Genomic DNA, 14,102 nt, shown 5'->3' on the forward strand with positions numbered 1-14,102 from the left:
TTGGAGCGGAGGTTTCCCGCCAGGGAGAGAGGGAATCTCCATGACTTTCCCTCGCCTCTTACCCATCTATCCGGCAGGTAAGAACGCTCTTTCAGGATCCGCTAGAGCCCGTCTCAAAACGCGTCTGTTAGCATCAGTCACAAAGTCGCCATCTTGGATCGGTCTTATTTTAATTTTATTGCCCGAGTTCTTTTTTTTTTCCAAGATTTTTATTAGAGCTGATTGGACCCCTAATGCAGGCGGTTTGCCCTGCTGAAACCGACTGTGTCGGGTCCCTAATCTAGTGCTGTCTATAAAGTATCTTTAAGCTACATTTCCTGTGGTGGATCATCTTTTGGCCAGCCTCTACTTCTTTCGTGTGTGCTGACTTCATGGAGGTTTTTCCTGTTTTGCTGTGCCTGCTTTTAGTCATGATTGAAACAGGTCCAGACCAAAACATCCCCAAAACATCCAACTTTTAACCCGGCATGTTTTTGCTTTGTTCCATTATGGCAGAAAAAGTCCAAGTTGTGGGAATGCCCAAATCCTGCCCCTAACATGCCCCCTTATGATTTGGATACACTGCAGACGAACTGCATAGAAAAATGTCTTAAAAATGTGTGTTTTGAAAATAGTGATTTGGATGTTTTTTGCAAGAAAAACGTCCATCTGCCATTTTGTGCCATGTCTTCCTGTTTCAAAAATGAACTCCTTATTCTTTATTCACAACTAGTTATAAAGCCCGTTAAAACGGGCAACATTTTTGTTGTGAAAAATGCAATGAAATAGCCAAAGCAAGAAATGAGAGTTCCTCGGAGTGTGCATGTTTGAGAGTGTGTGTGTGAGCGTGACTGTGTGAGAGAGAGTGAATGTGCGAGTGTGTGTGTGACAGAGAGAGAGTGAGACTGGGTGCGAGTGTGTTTGTGAGACAGAGTGTGTGTGTGTGAGAATGAGTGTGTGCGAATGCATATGTGAGACTCAGTGAGTGTGTGAGAGAGAGTGTGTTTCACACAGATACAGTGTGTGTGACAGAGTGCGAGACAGAGAGAGTGTGAGAGTCTATGTGTGCGATACACAGACTCTCTGTGAGACCGAGAAAGTGTGTGAGAGTGACTGTGACACATAGAGAGTGAATGTGATACAATGTGAGAGACAGTGTGAGAGTGAGAGAAAGACACTAACTGTGAGAGAGTGAGTGTGTGCGTGACAGAGATACCCCCTGCCCCTCCCTCTCTGGTGTGAGGACCCCCCTCCCCCCCTGGTGTGAGGACCTCCCTCTCCCCCCTCCCTCTCTGGTGTCAGGACCCCCCATCCCCCCCTCCCTCTCAGGTGTCAGGACCTCCCTCTCCCCCCTCCCTCTCAGGTGTCAAGACCCCTCCCTCTCTCTGGTGCATGAACCCCCCATCCCCCTCTGGTGTCAGGACCCCCCTCCCTCCCTCCCTCTGGTGTCAGGACCCCCCCTCTCTCTCTGTGGTGTCAGGACCCCTCCCTCTCTGGTGTCAGGACCCCCCCTCTCTCTCTGTGGTGTCAGGACCCCTCCTCTCTGGTGTCAGGACCCCCCCTCTCTCTCTGTGGTGTCAGGATCCCTCCCCTCTCTCTCTGTGGTGTCAGGCCCCTCCCTCTCTGGTGTCAGGACCTCCTCCCTCCCTCTCTCTGGTGTCATGACCCCTCCCTCCCTCTCTGGTGTCAGGACCCCTCCCCCCCTTCTCTCTCTGGTGTAAGGACCCCTCCCCTTCCCTCTGGTGTCAGCCCCCCTTCCCTCCCTCTCGATTTATGCCCTCACTCTAAAGGGACCGAGAGCCGCGCGTCACCCGATGCATCAAACATGGCGCTGCTGCTGAGCTCCGATGCATGGGAAAGTTCCAGGCTTGCTGAAGCCGCCACACACTCCCGCTGCGTTCTTCCGCTTGCCGCAGTGGGAGCAACGCTTCACCGGGGCGCAGAACAGCGTGCCAGCGTCAGAGGTACTGGGTACATTTTATCAGCGGCGGTGTAGGTATTGGGTGGTAGCGGCAGTGAAGTGGGTGTAGTCAGGAATGGGAGAGAGCTGTAAGAACTGCTCGTACTTTTCCCGCATATTCCCGCAGCAGGTATGGAGGCACGGGAGAGAGGTGTGACATGCCACGCATGCACGTGCGGCACGTCGGTCACTCTTCATTTATACAGTAGGATTATATACTTCTATGACAAAAAAAGACCCTGAGTTTCCTGTGGTAGTTGAAGGGTATATATTCACCTGTACATTTAACAAAGAACATATCATTCAATTATACTGTGAATTCTATACATTCTATGACAAATAATTTGCAATGGTTATTCATCAGTACCTGCAGTCCACGACTCGTCCTTGGTGGTTAAAAGATGTTGGTGTCACATCTCCCTGAATCTGACCAATTCGTGGAACTCTGGTAACATTAGTGCAGAACAAAAAGCCACAAAATATATCACTGAAAAAAAAAAATTAATAATAATAAATAAACTCAGTTGACTATTGGTAACCTTCTATAAATAGAACTGGATGACAGATAAAGACCATTAAAAGGCCTGCCCACACTGCCTACTGCAAAACTGTAGAAAGCATTTATTCTTTGTCTTTATCTTCACACACTGCTCTCAAATATATTTTGTGCTTGCCTCATGCTGTCTTAAATTTCAATAGATTTTTGCCTCTGCCATTTCTGTTGGGAAGCTATTCCGTTACTCTATCACCAGGTGGATAAGAAATGCACTTCTCAGTCAACTCCAACCTCACCTTCAAGCTTCATATCATGATCCCATATTGTAACACTTGGTTGCCAACAGAAAAAGCACACTCCTTGTTTGTTGTTATATACTTTATGAATAAGACTTTCTCTGCCCCGTTCCCCATCCTCCTATTCAAAATCTCACCTCATTGGGTTTATGGGGCCAACTATTTCTCTTTCACCATCTTCAGCACTTCAAACCACAGGGGCTCTTTTACTAAGCTGTGTTAAGCAGCAAACACTGGGATTATTGAATGGTAGACTTACAGGCTCATTTTCAAAAGAGATAGACATCCAAAAAGTGCCATGTCTGTATTTGGACGTTTATTTATTTATTTCATTTATACCCTGCCTTTTGCCACAGTTTTGCAGCCCCAAAGCAGCTTACAATGAACTAATAAAAGTTAGTTAGCGGCTGCAGTGAAGAGGTGAAAGCCGGCGCACTCAGCAACGATCAGCTGAGAGGAAGCAGAGCCGGAGAGTTCTGCAGAGGCTGCTTTGAAGAAAGGAGAGCCAGCGAGTAGCAGGTTGTAGACGGAAAAGGTGACCCGATGTAGTCCTAGTTCAGCTGTCAACGTGATGTTTAGCCTGTGCCCAATTTTAGGTTAAAGCAGAGTGCACCAGGCTAGTCCCGCAGAGCGGAGGAAACCGGAGCATGAAGACAGAAATCGCCGGCCTCTGCAATCGCCCTGTCAAAGCGAACAGGCTGGCAGCAAAACATCAAGCAGCGAAGAACGTCGGCAGGTCCCCGAAATAACTTGCACCAAAATAGGTGAGAAGAAAAGCCCCAGATCTCCACAGTCCCCAAGGATCAAAATCAGGCCAATGCCCTGACAGACAACGGGCAAGCTCCGAGATAGGATCAGGAGCTGATGGATCGTCTGCCCGTTAGTTGGCGGCCATCTTATCTCACAGAAACGTCCAAATCAGTATTATCGAAACCTGTTTTTGGACTTTTTTTTTTTTTACTGAAGTCCGTCAGAAGGACGTCCAAATTTCAAGGGGGCGTGCCAGGGGCGTGTTCAAGACGGGACGTGGGCGTCCCTAAGACATGGACGTCTTTCAGCTATAATGGAACAAAACAAAGACGTCCACGACTAAAACTTAGATGTTATGAGCTAGACCTATTTTTATAGCAAATAGCTGCAGTGGGATTTGAACCCACTTCCCCAGGATCAAAGTCTACTGCACTAAACACTAGGCTACTCCTCTACTCCACACAAGAGGTGCCCCAAATGACCAGATGACCACTGGAGGGACTCGGGGATCACCTTCCATTTACATGCACTGAGGAGGTAAAAGCTTCAGTTGCATTGGGACAGGTAATTAGGGAATGTACACTCTTGCTATGAAGAATGGAAAAATAGCACTACGGTATTTAGATATATATAATGAGACCTCCTTTTTATCTATAGATCTGAATTCCCAAATCTACTGATAAACAATAGGCACAAGGCTCAGATGTTATAAAAAAAATAGAAAGCTTGGCATCAGGTAGAATAGTGGAAAAGTGACATCCCAGGAAAGCAATTGGGCATCCTTGGGAGCACTGCAGTGGACTTTATAAAATGCCCCTAGGTACACATCTCACCTTTGCTCCCTTATCTTGTATGCTGAGCCCCCCAAAACCCACTACCCCCAACTGTACACCACTACCATAGCCCTTATAGGTGAAGGGAGCACCAATATTATTATTTATTGCATTTGTATCCCACATTTTCCCACCTCTTTGCAGGCTCAATGTGGCTTATAATACATCATGAATAATGGAAATACATGATAAGATAGATATTTAGTGTTACAGACAGATCTTTGGTGACATGATTAAGATAAGACAAGATAGTAGTCTTACAAGCAGATATACTAAGTCTTTTCTGGATACTTGTGGAGAGGTTTACATTTGTTGGTCTTTGTGGTATACCTTGTTAAAGAAATGGGTCTTCAGTAGTTTGCGGAAGTTAGTAAGTTCATAGTTCGTTTTTAAATTGCGTAGCAGAGCGTTCCAGAATTGTGTGCTCAGGTACGAAAAGGTTGACGCATGCGTTAGTTTGTATTTTAGACCTTTGCAGTTGGGGAAGTGAAGGTTGAAGAATGTGCGGGATGATATTTTGGCATTCCTGGGTGGTAGGTCTATCAGGTCTGACATGTAGGCTGGTGCATCCCCATGAATTATTTTGTGAACTAGGGAGCATATCTTGAACGTGATACGTTCTTTGATTGGGAGCCAGTGTAGCTTTTCTCGTAGGGTTGAGCACTTTCATATTTTGTTTTACCGAATATGAGTCTAGCTGCAGTGTTCTGGGCTGTTTGCAGTTTCTTGATTATTTGCTCTTTGCAGCCAGCGTATAGTGCGTTGCAATAGTCTAGATGGCTGAGTACCATTGATAGCAGCAGGTTGCGGAAGATGGACCTTGGGAAGAAAGGTCTTACTCTTTTTAATTTCCACATTGAGTGGGACATTTTTTTGGTTGTGTTTTTCGTATGGTTCTCAAGTGTTAGGTTTCGGTCAATTGTGACTCCTAGGATTTTTAAGGTGTCTGAGATTGGAAGATTCAGTTTAGGTGTGTTTATGGTGGTGAATTTGTTCGTGTTGTGCTGAGAGATGAGTATTAGGCATTGGGTTTTTTCTGCATTGAGTTTCAGCCGAAATGCATCCACCCATGATTGCATGATTTGATGACTTTGCTTGATTTCATTGGAGATTTCCTTTAAATCTTGATTGAATGGGATGTAGATCGCTACGTCGTCTGCATATATGTATGGGTTGAGATTTTGGTTTGTTAGTAGTTTGGCCAAGGGCATCATCATTAAGTTGAATAGAGTTGGTGAGAGGGGGGATCCCTGTGGGACTCCACATTCAGGTATCCATGTGGCTGATGTGGTCGATTTGGATGTCACTTGGTATGATCTTGTGGTTAGGAACCCCTTGAACCATTTGAGAACGTTGCCTCCGATTCAGAAGTATTCAAGGATATGTAGTAGTATTCCATGGTCAACCATGTCGAAGGCGCTAGACATGTCAAATTGTAGAAGTAGTATGTTCTTTCCAGTTGCGATCATTTATTTGAATTTAGTCATGAGAGTGACTAGTACTGTTTCTGTGCTGTGGTCTGAATGAAATCCTGACTGGGAGTTGTGTAATATTGAGAATTTGTGTAGGTAGTGTGTGAGTTGTTTAATCACCATCCCTTCTGTTATTTTGGTTATTAAGGGGAGGATGCTACTGGTCTGTAGTTGGTTATTTCACTAACACTTTTCTTCGTTATCTTTGGGTATAGGGGTGAGAGTAGTATGTTTCCTTTCTCTTTTGGGAAGAGTCCGTTTGTAACATATAGTTCAAGTGATTCGTTAGACCCGTTATAATGTTGAGGGGCCTTATGTCATAAGTTGTTTGGGCATGTGTTCTAGTTTGCAGTGAGATTGGCAAATCTTTGAGCGTTTTGGAAGATATTTTCCTCGATAATGTCTCGAAGTTGGTCCAGGTTCTGTCTGCTGGGTATATGCCAGGGTCTGGGTCTAGGTGGTCAAGGAATTTGGCGTAGTCAATGGTACTGACAGGTATTTTTTTTCACAATTAGACAATTTTCTCGAAGTATTTTGCTCCTGGTGTATCTTCATTATTCGTAGTGACTGGTGTGGTATCTAGTAGTTTATTCACAAGTTGGAAGAGTTTGTGCTTGTCCGTGTAGTTTGGTCCAATCTCAGTTTTGTAGTATAGTCTTTTAGTTTGTCTATGGTGTATTTTTGTATTTTCTTTGAAGTTGTTTTCCAGGCATTGAGTGTGGATCGTCCTTCTTTTTATACCATGCACGTTCTAATCTTCTAACTTGTTTTTTGAGATTTTTCAAGTCTTCATTGAACCATGGTATTGATTTTTTTCTGCGTGATGTTTTGGTTTGAGTTGGGGCGATGTTGTCTAGTATTGATTTGCATCTATCATCCCATTCTCATAGGAATAGGTTTGTATCTGTTTTTATTGACCATCCATTGTGATAGATCTGTTGCCAGAATGTTACCGAGTCTATTTTTCCTCTCGTGGTGTAAGTTTTACGTTCTTGTTTGTTAGTAGAGTCTTTCGTGCGCCATTGGAATGAGATGTATGCTTTGTAGTGGTCTGACCACGGTGCGGGTGTCCATTTTGTGTCTTTTAATATAAGGTTTGAGTCGGGATCTAATTTATATGTGATAATGCCTAGTGAATGTCATTTTTTGTGAGTTGGTTGCGTATTTGGTTCGTGTAGATCCCATAGTTTTAGGAACTCTTTGCATTCTTGGGTACTTGTTAAGGTAATCTCTTCAAGATGCAGGTTGATATCTCCTATTATAATAAGATTTGAAGTTGAGATACAAGTATTTGATATAAAGTCCATAAAGTGTGTTTGGGAATCCTGCCAGTTTCCTGGCGGTCTATAGAGTAGGACTGCGTTAAGGTGTTCTTGCAATTTTGGGTGATTGATTCTTACCGAGGCAATTTCAAGTTGTGGCAGGATGGATTCGGCTATGGCTGTGATGGAGAACTCGGATTTGTATATTATGGCTATTCCTCCTCCTCTTTTTCCGTTTCTTGTCCAGTGGGTAATTTTGTATCCTGATGGACATAAATCTAAAATTATGGGGTCTTTTAGGTCGTGGATTTCAGGTTCAGTGCTGAATAGGTGGTCTTCCGATCCGTAAGGCAACTCCACGGTTTTACCCGTTATTGCTCGGCCTCCGGACGCTCCGGTTGCTCTCTGAGTCCAAATCTCCGAGGTTTGGATCCTCCCCAGAGCGTTTTGACTCGGGAGCTTCTCAACTGAGCACCTGTCAGTTCGGCCATCTTGGGTGGGTACAGTGGGCTTCTGGTGGATTTTGAAGGACTAACAGTTTCCTCCACAAGTGTAACAGGTAGGGAGAGGTAGAAGCCTGGGTCTACCTGTCTGAAATGCACTGCACCACTACTAGACTATTCCAGGGCCCTACATGCTATTCTAATGGACCTGAGTATAACATCAGAGTCTGGAAAGTAATATTTTAATCACATTTTTTGGGATGGGAGGGGGTGAGTGACCACTGGGGGAGTAGGGGCATCTTTTTGTGTGCAGCGGAGGAGTAGCCTAGTGGTTAATGCAGTGGACTTCCCACTGCAGCTATTTGTTATAAAAACAGGTCTAGCTCCCAACGTCTAAGTTTTAGTCCTGGACTTTTTTGTTTTGTTCCACTATGGCTGAAAGACATCTAAGTCTTAGGAACACCTAAGTCCCACCTTGAACACACCCCTGGCACACCCCCTTGAGATTTAGACTCCTTCTGACGAACTTCAGAGAAAAACGTCTAAAAAAAAGGTTTTGAAAATACTGATTTAGATGTTTTTGTGAGATAAACGTCCAAATGCAGACTTATGTCACTTTTTGGACGTTTCTCTCTTTTTGGAGTGGAGGAGTAGCCTAGTGGTTAGTGCAGTAGACTTTGATCCTGGGGAACTGAATTCAATTCCCACTGCAGCTCCTTGTGACTCTGGGCAAGTCACTTAACTCTCCATTGCCCCTGGTACAAAATAAGTACCTGAATATATGTAAACCGCTTTGAAATGTAGTTGCAAAACCTCAGAAAGGCGGTATATCAAGTCCCATTTTCCCTTTCTTTTTGAAAATGAGCCCCATTGTCACACAAGAGATACGGAGCTAACCGGTCCCTGAATCTAAAGTGCAGAAATATAAATATGAATAGGTAAGGAGTCAAGTTGAGTAAGACAGCAGAAAAGCAGCTAAATAAAAAATCAAGCAATGAAATGACTCTTCCAGGTTAGTGGCTTTTATAATTGACCTACTCTTCCAGAAATAGACCTTTCACTGACATCTCATCTTGACTCACATTTATTGATAGTCGCATTAGCATTTTAAAAGTGCGCTAACCATGTACGCGTGTTAACTGTGTACGCGCCTATAATATCCTTATAGGTGCCTACATGGTTAACGCACGCGCTAATTGTAGGCGCATTAAAAATGCTAACGTGCCTTAGTAAACAGAGCCCTCAGTCTCCTAAGCCTTTGGTAAATATATTTCTGGAATACATTTTCATTTGGCTATTGGAGGTGGGATGGGTGGTTACACAGAATATGCAATACTTTAATGCATTTTACTTCCAGACTATAAGGTAACAGATTTTGGAAGAGGAAGTAAACTTTCTATAACCATTGTATACCTTTGAAGTATTTAAATGTTTCTATTATATAAACTCACCCCATCTCTCTCCTCTCTTACAATGTATACACATTTAGGTTCTTAAGTTTCATCTCGTACAACTTTTGTTGTTGATCTGGCACCAATTTGGCAACCTTTCTCAGGACTATCTTGTCACGTCTGTGGTCGTGACCCCTCTCAGACTTACCTTATTTCTGTGGGTCAGCTTCTGAGCTGGCTTCTGTCTGTCCTTCTGAGTAGTTCTGTCTCTGTGTGCTGGCTGCTTCCAGCGTGGCTCTAATTACTCCACTATACTGCACCTGTGTGTATTGTCTGACTTAGCTCTGTCTCTGTGTGCTGGCTGCTTCCAGCATGGCTCTGATTGCTCCACTGTGCTGCACCTGTGTATGTTGAGCCTCTCTATGCTTCAGTATGCTTTCTGCCTTCTTCTTGGTTTGTGCTCCCCTTGCCTTCTGGTGACCAGAACCGGTGGCTGCCAGAGACTGTCTTGCTGCCCCTACCCGTTCCAGGCTTCAGCCCAGTCTGGTACGGATCTTCCAGGCTGCTGGACTTGTCTTTCTTGTTTGTGCCTGAACAGCACCCGTAGTTGCCTTGAGATTGCTGCAGCTGAGCCTCAGGTGATGATGGGCTTTATTAATCACCTAGAAACTTCTGTGTTTGCCTTTGCATCACCTAAGGTCCCTGGTATGCTTTTGTGCTCTGTGCACTTCTGCCTAGTCCAGTTTATTGTCTGAAATTCTTGCCTGATTTTAGTCTAGTCTTTGTGTAGTTTATCTTGTACTGTATTGCTTGTTTCCCAGTCTTGTTTCTTGTTTGTATTTCTCTGTCTAGTTCTTGGTTGTCTGTGTTTCTTGTTTAGTGGCTGCCTGACAGCTTTCAGTTCTGTCTCTTACCTGTGTTTCCTTTCTTAGTGGCTGCTTTGCAGCTTTCAGTCCTGACCCTTAAGCCTGTCCATTTCCTGCCTAGTGTAGTTTTGTCTGTCTGTGAGTCCTAGCCCACTGTCCTGCCTTGCTGCCCGTGTTTATTCCTTTCCCCTTTGACCCTTAGTCCTAACCCTGTTCAGCCTAGTTGGTTTCCAGTTCCTGCCCTGTCCGGTAAGTCCTGCCGGCCACCTGCACCCAGGGGCTCAACTCCTGGGGAAGGGTGGTCAAGTGCAGGTGAAGTCTAGCTGTCCCTGCCAGAGTTCTGCCTTGTCTCTGGTGTGGGGTGGTTTTGCCTGCCGCTGCCGCTCCTCGGCAGTGGCCCAAGAGCTCACGAACCCAGGTTCTGCTTTGAAAGTCTGACAGATCTCTAGAAAACCTACATTCTTTTGGAAGTAAGGCCTTCAGAAATAAATTCAATAGTTTACACGAGATCTCATCAACAGCATGTATAGAGGCACTATTATCTCTTTTTTTGTCTGCTGGTTAGATCTCACTGTATGGGCACTAGTACCCCTCTAGTACTGGTCACTAAATTTGAGGGACCTTGTTTTCATTTCCTTGAGATCAGACACCCTCACACTGTGGTCTCTATCCTGGCTGGTGCACATCAGTATCTCATCCCTACTTTGAATTTCAATACCCAAAAGCACAAGTCTGTACTTTTTTGCATAAAATTTAAGCACATGTTACAGTACATATTCCCTTGCCTCTAAAGATAGCCAAACTAACCCCATTTACTAAGTTGTGCGCCAATGTGCGACTTAGTAAACAGGGGGTAAGTTTGTACTTTGTGCAACGGGGGTGAAGTGACAAGGAGTACCTGTGGGAAAAACCCTGGCTTCTCTGGTTCTCATCCCTGCTATTATAACTACTAGGCTACTCCTCTACTCTCTATCTCTCTATATAAAACACACCTCCAACGTTAGAATGATGCCTAAAGCCGGAAGTAGTGTCTAGTTGTGTAGATCGCTGTTTGCCCATGAGTGTCTGCCCCGCCCTCGCGTCACAACGTGATGACGTTGAGGGCAGAGCAATGACACTCACCGAATCGCATCGCTCACCCTACGCACGTCACACGCAACAGCTGACCAACCATAGGTGGGAGGGCAGGTGCACAGCAGCGAATCGATGGGGCAGGGGAGACAGGAGATTTGCCGGGTGCCTGGAAGGGGGGGCACAGCCCAGGGAGAGAAGAGCATCGGTGGGGGCAAGGGAAAACGGAGAATCACTGGGTGGCTGGAGGGGGGCCACAGGAAAAACTAGAATCACTGGGTGTCTGGAGGGGCGGCAGGGGAGAGAGGACAATCGGTGGGTGGCTGGAGGGGGGACAGGGGATGGAGGACAATCGCTGGGTGGCTGGAGGGGGGAGCCGGGGAGAGAGGAGAATAGCTGGGTGGCTGGAGGGGGGAGCAGGGGACACAGGAGACTCGCTGGGTGGCGGGAGGGGGGCAGGGGGGAGAAGAGCATCCCTGGGTGGATACAGGGGGGGGGCAAGAAAAAAGGATAATCGCTGGGTGAATGCAGGGGGAGCAGGGGAGAGAGGAGAATCACTGGGTGGCTGCAGGGGGGGGGGCAGGGGACAGAGCAGACCAGGGACGTATCTGCGTGGGGCCACAGGGGCCTGGGCCCCTGCAGATTTTGGCCTGGACCCCCCTACCGCCGCCGATCTTTGCTGGCGGGGGACCTCAACCCCCGCCAGCCGAGGTCCTCTCTTCCGTTGCAGCAGGCTGCCTGCAAGCTGCAAAGCTTCCTGTTCTTCTGAGTCTGACGTCCTGCACGACGTCAGACTCAGAATTTGAAACTGAGTCTGACGTCCTGCGCGTTGTACGTGCAGGACGTCAGACTCAGAAGAACAGGAAGCTTTGCAACTTGCAGCCTACAACGGAAGCGAGGACCTCGGTTGGCGGGGGGTTGGGGCCCCCCGCCAGCAAAGGTAAGCGACGGCAGCGGAGGAGGGTTGGCGGCGGGAGGGGGGTGGAGAGAGTCATTGGAGGCGGGGGGGGGGTCTTTCAATGGCGGTGGGGGGGGGGGGGTCGGTGGGGGTGGCAGCGGCGGGGTCGGTGGCGCCGGGGAGGGGGGGGGCTAAAATGTGCCCCCTCCCTCTGGCTCTGGCCCCCCTACCGCTGGAGTCCAGATACGCCTCTGGAGCAGACACACTCGCACCCAGCAGTCTCACTCTGTCACAAGCACATTCACTCTCTCTCTCTCACACACACTCTCTCAAACATACACACTCCGAGGAAAACTTTGCTAGCGCCCGTTTCATTTGTGTCAGAAACGGGCCCTTTTTACTAGTTGTCAATAAATTTCTCTTTTTTTGGACCTAACAGCTTCTTTCTGTTTCTTTTGGTCTCCTACCTCATTCAGGATTAAACCTAGAAAGCTGGTATCATAAGCCCTTATATGAAACTAGCTGTGGATTATTTTCAACAATTTTATTCCACCTCTAAAGTTACTTTTATTTATTTGTAACAGTTTATATATTATCTTCCTGATTACTCATTCAAAATGGTTTACAATATCATCATATATAACAATTCAACAACATACAAACTGATAAGAACACATAAAAATACCATTCAATGACAACTATTTTTTCAGTCCTCCCCACATCCCTTAACTCAAGTAAATACCAAGTAAACCATTCCTAAATCTCAATAAACTAGTGCAGCCTCTGTTCCTTGGGAAGTTTGTTCCACCTAGATGCTCCAGCTCCCCACACATATTTTTGTTCATAATTCCCACTACAGAAATTACCAAAAGATGTCCTTATGATAGCATGAGCAAAACTCATTTAACCTAAGGGCCCAATGTTCAGCAGAACTTATCCAAGTAAGAGTGGCTCCTAGCCAGATAAGCCCTGCTGACTGGTGCCATACCCAGATTTTAAGTGTCATTGAAATGACAATTTTATAAATGGGAACCCACATCTATGGGCCCCTTGCGTGTGTAGATTTACAGAATAGCTAGTACTTTTGTAAGTGGACACTTACATAGTAAATGACGGCAGATAAAGACCTGTACGGTCCACCCAGTCTGCCAAACAAGATACTTTATATGTATACCAGAGTTTGATTTGTCCTTGCCTTTTTCAGGGCACAGATCGTAGAAGTGTGCCCAGCACTGTTCTTGTACTAAGTTCTGAAGCTAATGTCGAAGCCCTTAAATGTATTTATTTGTTGCATTGTATCCCACATTTTCCCACCTATTTGCAGTCCATTACACTCCAGCCCATCCCTATCTATTCAGTCACGATCAGGGCATAGACCGTAGAAGTCTGCCCAGCGTCCGTTTTGTTTCCCAATTACCGGTGTCGCCACCCAATCTCCGCTAAGATTCCATGGAACTTACATGCCTAAGTGTTAGCAGGGAGCCTACGTGCTACTGTGTAAGGGCACACAAATGGCACAGTACATAAATGAAAGGGGGTGTACACATGGGCGTAGACATGTCTCCCATTTATGTAAGTTATGCACATTCCTGTTGCACTTACGCGACTGTAATTATATTAGCTTTATGGCTAGTATAACTGTGGGCTTGTAAATATATAGTGTGCTCATATTGGGTTATGCTAGTATTCTATGAACAGGCTCTCATTATGTGGCATCGAGGTGCCTAAGTAGAGATGCACAGTTATAGAATTGTCCCCTATCCAGGTAATGCTGTTGAAAATCCTTACTCACCATCCCAGAGCTACCAGGGTAGTACCAGGCTGTCTTGAAGCAGAGCCTGAGCAAAGTTTCTACTTGCTAGGATTGCAGTACAGCAAAGTTACTCACTTGTAGCAGGTGTTCTCCAATGACAGTAGGACGTATGTTCTCACATTTAGGTAACGTCATCTATAGAGGCACGGTACGGATGCTGTCAGTGTTCCTTCATCTTCTGGAAGCTTTAGGCAGGCCAACTGTGCATATGCATGTGCCTTTCCACCTGCCTGACTCATACATGCATGCATGCCTTCCCACCAGCCCGACTTATGCAGGTCCCGCAGTTGAATAAAAAGCATACCCCCCACCCCCCGATATTCAGTCAGTGGCAGGCGGCATTTTTTTAAACGCTGATCGTTGCTGGCCAAATTAACCCCCGATATTCAGTCCAGGCACCGGCACTGAATATCAAGGATAATTTTGGGCAGCCTGACCACCCAGAGCTTATGTGGGTCCGGCCAATATTCAGCAGGGACCACATAAGAGTTATGCGGTCACGGCTGAATAGTGGGATGGGAGCTGCATAACCTTTTTCTGTTTTTTTTTTAAAGACCCTGACCCCGTCTCAG

At 46.0% G+C, this 14,102-nt stretch overlaps 1 protein-coding gene across 1 annotated transcript in view; it reads right to left on the bottom strand.

The window, feature by feature from the left end:
- ADAM23 (ADAM metallopeptidase domain 23) overlaps positions 1-14,102 on the bottom strand; it is a 1,183,145-nt gene that overhangs the window by 250,507 nt on the left and 918,536 nt on the right. The window contains exon 23 of the mRNA XM_030210005.1: positions 2,307-2,426. Within this exon, the coding sequence (XP_030065865.1) occupies positions 2,307-2,426 (120 nt within the window). The remainder of the gene's footprint in view (positions 1-2,306; positions 2,427-14,102) is intronic.

The sequence above is a fragment of the Microcaecilia unicolor genome, chromosome 7 (assembly GCF_901765095.1).
Source record: "Microcaecilia unicolor chromosome 7, aMicUni1.1, whole genome shotgun sequence".
Taxonomy (NCBI): domain Eukaryota; kingdom Metazoa; phylum Chordata; class Amphibia; order Gymnophiona; family Siphonopidae; genus Microcaecilia; species Microcaecilia unicolor.